This window comes from Pteropus alecto, unplaced genomic scaffold, assembly GCF_000325575.1.
Source record: "Pteropus alecto unplaced genomic scaffold, ASM32557v1 scaffold121, whole genome shotgun sequence".
Taxonomy (NCBI): domain Eukaryota; kingdom Metazoa; phylum Chordata; class Mammalia; order Chiroptera; family Pteropodidae; genus Pteropus; species Pteropus alecto.
This window is the reverse complement of record NW_006434369.1, coordinates 16,454,915-16,462,055: the sequence shown is the minus strand read 5'-3', so window position 1 is coordinate 16,462,055 and position 7,141 is coordinate 16,454,915. Positions and strand designations below refer to the sequence as shown.

General features: G+C 35.2%; 1 protein-coding gene and 1 pseudogene across 10 annotated transcripts in view; one reads left to right on the top strand and one right to left on the bottom strand.

Moving 5' to 3' along the window:
• The window catches only part of PRPF4B (pre-mRNA processing factor 4B), a 34,856-nt gene that overhangs the window by 2,865 nt on the left and 24,850 nt on the right, over window positions 1–7,141 (top strand). For all 10 annotated transcript variants that reach the window (XR_003045528.1, XR_003045527.1, XR_003045524.1 and 7 more), the window contains exon 2: window positions 4,869–6,068. Coding sequence is in view for 2 of the 10 variants with exons in the window: in XM_006909298.3 (XP_006909360.1) it covers window positions 4,869–6,068 (1,200 nt within the window). In the remaining 8 variants the exon portion in view is untranslated. The remainder of the gene's footprint in view (window positions 1–4,868; window positions 6,069–7,141) is intronic.
• On the bottom strand, window positions 1,155–1,270 carry LOC112477763 (annotated as a pseudogene).

Below are 7,141 nucleotides of genomic sequence, written 5' to 3'. Positions count from 1 at the left end.
AGGTTTGTATAGACATGCACCTGCTAAATGTAGTGTTAAATTGCAAAATGTAAATTTATATATATGGAATTTATATACAGGAGTTCTTCCTTATTCACAGGAGATACTTTTGAAGACCCCAGTGGATGCTTGAAACAACAGATAGTACCAAATCCTGTATATACAGGCATACATTGCTTTATTACACTTCACAGATACTGTGTTGTACAAATTGGAGTTTTGTAGCAACCCTGCCTCGGGTCTGTTGGTGCCATTTTCAAACAGCATTTTTACTCACTTCGTGTCTCTGTGTTACAATTTTGGTAATTTTCACAAATTTCAAACGTTAGTGTTAATTTATTATGATGATCAGTGAACTTTGTTACTATCATAACAGCTCAGATGGTGGTTAGCATTTTTGAACAATAAAGTATATTTTAATTAAGGAATGTACTTTTTTTTTAGACATAATGCTATTGCACACTTAATAGATTATAGTGTAAACGTAACTCTTATATGCACTGAGAAACCACAAAGTTCATGTGACTCACTTTATTGCAGTATTCGCTTTATTTTGGTGGTGTGGAACCAAACTCACAATATCTCCAAGGTATACTTGTACTGTTTTTTTCAATACATACATCTTTATGATAAAGTAGAGATTAATAATAACAAATAATAGAACAATTATAACAGTACTGTAATGAAAGTTGTATGAGTGTGGTCTCTCACTTTCAAAGTATCTTATTAACTGTAACCTTTTTGTGATGATACGATGCCTATGTGATGAGATGAAGTAAGGTTGAGTGACGTAGACATTGTGACATAGCATTGGGCTACTATAAGGGTTACTTGAACACAAGCACTGTGAAACCCTGACAGTGAGCCTGGTAACCAAGATGGCTACTAAGATTAATGGGCAGGTAGCATATATAGTGTGAATATGCTGAACAAAAGGATAATTCACCTCCCAGGCGGGATGGAGCAGAAAGTACGAAACTTAATCCTGCTACTCAATGGCATGCAATTTAAAACTTATAAATTGTTTATTTCTAAAATTTTTTAATTTAATATTTTTAGGTCATGGGTGAGGGGGTACTATTGTACCTGTATTTATTGTTACTATGAACTATCCAAGAAGACTATCAGGGATTTTTTTGGTTGTTTATTATTTATGCCTATAGCACCTGGTATTCCTAGATGGTCTCCCATCCAAGTACTAACCAGGCCTGACCCTGCTTAGCTTCTGAGGTCAGACATCAGGCTTATTCAGGGTAGCATGGCCATAGACCATGGACCATGGCTCCACTGGGGTGTGAACCCAGGACCTTCTGTGTGGAAAGCAGACATGCTAACCGCTACACTGTGGAATCATGTCCACGAGCAGGTTTCTTAACAGGAAACCTTTTCATATAGGTTTAGAAGAAAGTTGTTGATGAATGTAAATCAGCTGCCCTAGCACAAGCTCATTCGTTATATGTAATAACATTATGCCATTGACTCATTGAGTCCAAGTTTTCCTGGTTTATCTAGTCAGACTTCAGTTGTTATTTTCTATGAAATTTGCCTTAGAGAACAACTGAGGAGGGCGAAGATGTGCTATATGCCTAACCCCATTGTAGAAGAACTCTAGGATAATTAAGGTTGACCTAGTTGGCCTTAAGGTGCTTACAGTTTTTTCACCAGTAACCTAGTCATTCAGTAAATTACAATAGAAACTGAGGTCACTTGTGGGAATGACTAAGTAACACTGGGCATCATGATGTAGGTCCTGATTCTCAGAAGCTTTAGAAGCTAGATAATCTTTTGAAGGAAATTAACTTCCTCTGTGGGTAAACTCAAGAATTTTGAATGAAACTCCTTGAAAGACTTATAAATTACAGAAAGCATTAGAAAAGCGTTCAGAGAGCAGATTTTTCTTGGGGAGGGTAGTGATTAAATCATGTGGGATACTGTATTCAAGAAATGGGTGTATACACTGTGTGAAGCACTGGAGATAAACTTGAGAAAAAATATTTACTGCCAAGAGGTAAGAGTATCTTATAGCCAGTATAAACCAGCTGTAGTATAATGAATACACCATTTTTATGTTATTCTATATAAATCCTTTAATTGATAGAACAAACACTTAATGAGTACCTACTATAGGTTAGATATCTAGGCCTTAGTAATAGAGCAGTGAACTAAACATTAAAATTCTCTTATAGTGTTTATGTTATAATAGGGAGAGATAAACAAGAATTACATCAGGTGGTGGCAGTTATTTTAGAGAAAAATTAAGCAAAGGGAATATGTGCGTGGTAGGTTTGAGTTTGCTATTAAAATGAATTGATCAGGAAAACTTGACTGAGAAAGTGTAATTTGTACAAAGACCTGAGGTTGAAAAGGAAACAGCAATGTATATAACTGGGGAAAGTGTTCCAGGTGGAGGAAACAGCAGATACAAGTACTAAGGCCCTGAGGCAGGAATATACTTGTTCAAGGAGAGCAGTGCAGCTGAAGCAAGTGAGTGTGGGAGGAAAGTAGTAGGTTCAAAGTGTTGGAGAGGTTGGGCAGATAGTCAGGACTATTATTTCTCCAGTTTTTACAGTTGAGGAAACTGAGGCACAGAAGAGTATCTTGCCTAAGCTGTGCTATGTTGGAGGCAGCATTTTAACAAAGGTTAGTTTTACTCTAGAATCCATGCTCTTTGACAGTATTCCTTAAAATAACATTAGTATCAGCCCTGCCGGGTCCAGTGTCACAATGAGTAAATATATTTATCCAGTATCCAAACAATAGTAACAGCATACTTTTTGGGGAGTTGGTTCATGCTAGACACTGTTAATAACATTACCCTCAGCAATCCTCACAACATGCTTTGAGGTAGGTGTTATTATTTTTATATTCTCCATTTTATACAGGAGGTACCTGCAGATCAGAGAGATCTTAAACTTGCCTAAGTCCACACAACCAGTAAGTAGTGGGACCTGAATTCAAACCCAGTAGTCTGGCTTTAGTTTTTTGCCATGTGGTAATTTTCTCATGTTCTCCACACCCCCTTACTGTCAACTAAAAACTTTTCAAGCATATCTCCGTGTGTCCTTTATTGAATATAGACCTGGCTGAAGAGCCAGACTCTTCTCCAGCTTCTGCTGTAATGGTAGTGTCATTACAGACAACCTGTCCAACAACCTAACCTTGCAGTTCCTGGGCCTCTGACTCCAGTGAGCCTGTGACTCTGTCTCAACCATTCTCTTCCAGAATCTTACTCTATCTTTTCTCCTGGAATTGGCCCTGAGATCTTAAGCTCCATTAGACCAGTTTCTTCCACAAGTTTGATGCCCTGGTGACACTTACCTGTTTACAGTTTGCTATATAGAACTATGTCTTGTCATTTTTCCCCACTAGAATAGCCTTTCCCCTTCTGGTTAATTTTTTTTACTCATTCTATAGGACTGTTCCTTATGATATTACTTTTAATCCATCTACCTTCCTGATAAACATTTTTTATCTCCCCACAATGTTCCTGCTAAACTGATAGCTGGAGTTTTTCTGATATCTCCTACAAGACGCCTTCCTTGACCATTTTCAAAATGATTTTAGGTGATCCTTCAGTGTTCTCATAATGCCCTTATTTATGTCTTTATAATAATACTTCTCAAGTGTTTCATGGGACTTTCTTTTCCACTGGACTGTAATTTCCTTGAAGGAGGCAGGTATTGGACCAGTATATCTTATTTTCCTGCTGCCTGGCTTAATGTCTACATTAAGTGTGAGTGATTTTTTAAAAATATTAAAAGACCTTAAGTGAAAAACTAATTAATTCTTAACTTGCAAGGAGCTCTTTGTAGTATATGGCACAAGTAATAAACTTACTAAAACTACGGGAGTATATAATTTGAAGGACTTGGACAAAATATATTTTCTTCCAAAAATAGTATGATGCCCTGAATACAGATAAAGTCTGGGTTTGGTCTCATAGTTTAGGATGTGATGATTTAGTATGGAGTGATTTTAAGGGGGAAAATTAAATATTGCTGTTGTAGCCTTGGTTTAACCTGGGAATGCTGAACTGTAAAGATTTAGCAGAATAATTTAGAATCATAAACTCTAACTCAGCATAGCCCAAGGATTTAACCACAAAAGCCACCTATTAATATGAACATATTTTGGGAAACTAATCTCTCATTTGAAATTGAGAGAGATTAAACAGCCCACTGAACAAATCTTGGGTTGAACCATATGAAATTGCTGACTTTGAACTATTTTTGACCTATGAAACACCCTTTGATGTGGTTCAACCTGATACCACATAATTGCTCAGTGGCTGCTGCAGGCCAAGAGTCCTAACTCCTGGTCAGTTTACTTTGAAGTTTTAACCTTTGGAAACATCAGCCACCAGTGTACATGATGGAGTGCTTATTTTGGGTATAGCTCAGTGTTGGCTCTAGAGATTCAAAATTATGCTTCTGTATTTCAAATAGTGAAAGATTTGTCTCCCATGTATAAATGTCTTTATGTTTTATGAAAAAAGAAAATGGGATATTCTTTTGATGTTAAGTCTGTGTGGGAAATGCTGGTTTAAAATCAAGTTACCGAATGACTGTTTAAATCAATACTAACATTTTACGTGGCTTGAATTCCTTTTTTCTATTAAATATAATTATTTTAAGCTCTTCACTGTGCATTTCCTCTAATACTTTTGGTAATGGAGTTCAACCTTTAAAAACAAATTAAACTGTAAGTCACCATTCAACTCAGTTTTGCTATGTACTGTTGAAATAAATGTCTGACACCGTCACGAAAATATTTCATGTACTGAGGTGTATTTTCTCATTATTATTTTGGTATGACCCTGAATACTTGATAAATGATATGATTTTAAAATGTGTTTGATACATTTATAGGACAGAAGATGCCAATAATTCTGAAAAGAGTGTAAATGAAGAAAATGGAGAAGTATCAGAAGACCAATCTCAAAATAAGCATAGTCGTCACAAAAAAAAGAAGCATAAACACAGAAGTAAACATAAGAAACATAAACATTCCTCAGAAGAAGACAAGGATAAAAAACATAAACATAAGCATAAACATAAGAAACACAAAAGAAAAGAGGTTATTGATGCTTCAGACAAAGAAGGTATGTCTCCAGCAAAAAGAACTAAACTTGATGATTTAGCGTTGCTGGAAGACTTGGAAAAACAGAGAGCCTTGATTAAAGCTGAACTTGATAATGAGTTAATGGAAGGAAAGGTCCAGTCTGGGATGGGGCTCATATTACAAGGTTATGAGTCTGGCTCTGAAGAAGAGGGGGAAATTCATGAAAAGGCAAGAAATGGAAATAGGTCTAGTATTAGATCTTCAACTATAAAGGGGAAACTTGAACTTATGGACAATAAAAATAGTACAAAAAAGCGAAGTAAAAGCAGATCCAAAGAACGGACTAGACATAGGTCTGATAAAAAGAAAAGTAAGGGAGGTGTTGAAGTAGTTAAAGAGAAGACAACCAGGAGCAAATCAAAGGAGAGGAAAAAGTCCAAAAGTCCATCCAAAAGAAGTAAGTCTCAAGATCAAGCAAGAAAATCAAAATCTCCTACCCTTAGAAGACGATCTCAAGAGAAAATTGGGAAGGCCAGGTCTCCTACTGATGACAAGGTTAAAATTGAAGATAAAAGTAAGTCAAAAGATAGGAAAAAGTCCCCAATTATAAATGAAAGTAGAAGTCGTGATCGAGGCAAAAAATCCAGATCCCCAGTTGACTTAAGAGGTAAATCCAAAGACAGAAGGTCACGATCCAAAGAAAGAAAGTCAAAACGGTCTGAAACTGATAAAGAAAAGAAGCCGATTAAATCTCCCTCTAAAGATGCTTCTTCTGGAAAAGAAAATAGGTCACCTAGTAGACGACCTGGTCGTAGTCCTAAAAGAAGAAGTTTGTCTCCAAAACAACGTGATAAATCAAGAAGAAGTAGATCTCCACTTTTAAATGATAGGCGTTCTAAGCAGAGCAAATCACCTTCTCGAACTCTGTCTCCTGGTAGAAGAGCCAAGAGCCGATCCTTGGACAGAAAACGAAGAGAACCAGAAAGAAGACGACTTTCTTCTCCAAGGTAACTTGTTTTCAAAATGTTAGTGCTTTTTACCAGTGCAGTAGATTTTAAAGGAGAAACTAGAACTTGTGGACAATAAAAGAAGAGATGGTAATGAGCTTTAGTTTTCAAGTATAATCCATTCCACTAGCTATATTAATATTTGCACTTTTGTCAGTGTGTATCTTGATTATGAGTAGTTGAACTTAGTGACCGAATCAGTTTTTTCCCCCAACTCCTTAATTTAGTATCTAATTTGCAGACTTAAATCTAAGTAATTTGATTGATAAAGCTAGATATACCTACTTATGGGAAGGGGTCAGTTTTTGGAGTTGGGATTATTACTTCATTGAACACTATAGACTGAAATTTTTAACTTTAAAAAAGGAAGTATCAGTTTTAAGGATTGATCTGTCTGCCTTCTTGAAGTGGCATGATTTTGAATTCTAACAACATAAATTGGAACTATAATTTTGGCCCCAAAATATAATGAAATTGAAAGTGGAAATTTTTTTCTGTTACTAATTCATATACTTATAATCTTATTTTAAAAATACCTCTTAAATTTAGAAAGAATAGTGTAAGAAATTATTTTATTTTTTACCAGTAACAATGAAAATAACTCATATTTGTATAATACATTTGGTCTGTCAATTCTTATAAATTGTGATTCTTTCCTCATGAGGTAGAGTGACTGTCATACTTAGTTTATAAATGAAAAAGTATTTTGAGAGGTTATTTACTAGGATTATAGAACTAATAAGTAGTTAAGACAAACGATTTTGTCAGAGAGAGATGGGGAGTTGCTTAAACTGCTTTAGAAACAGATTTTTTAATATCTTTATATTCAGTAATGACATGTGAAATTATTGGCCAATTTTCACTTAAAATAATGTTGGCTTTTTTTATGTAAAGATATTATGAATTCTTAGCCATTTACTATTGCATATTAATATTTACTGTATATGGGTACAAATAATAAGCTAAAGTTTAAATCATCTTTTCTAAGACATTTCAAGAATACTTCTCAAAGTACTCTATCTTAAGAGATACTCTTGATTCTTTACTTCTAAGAGACATTGTAATGAAATGGC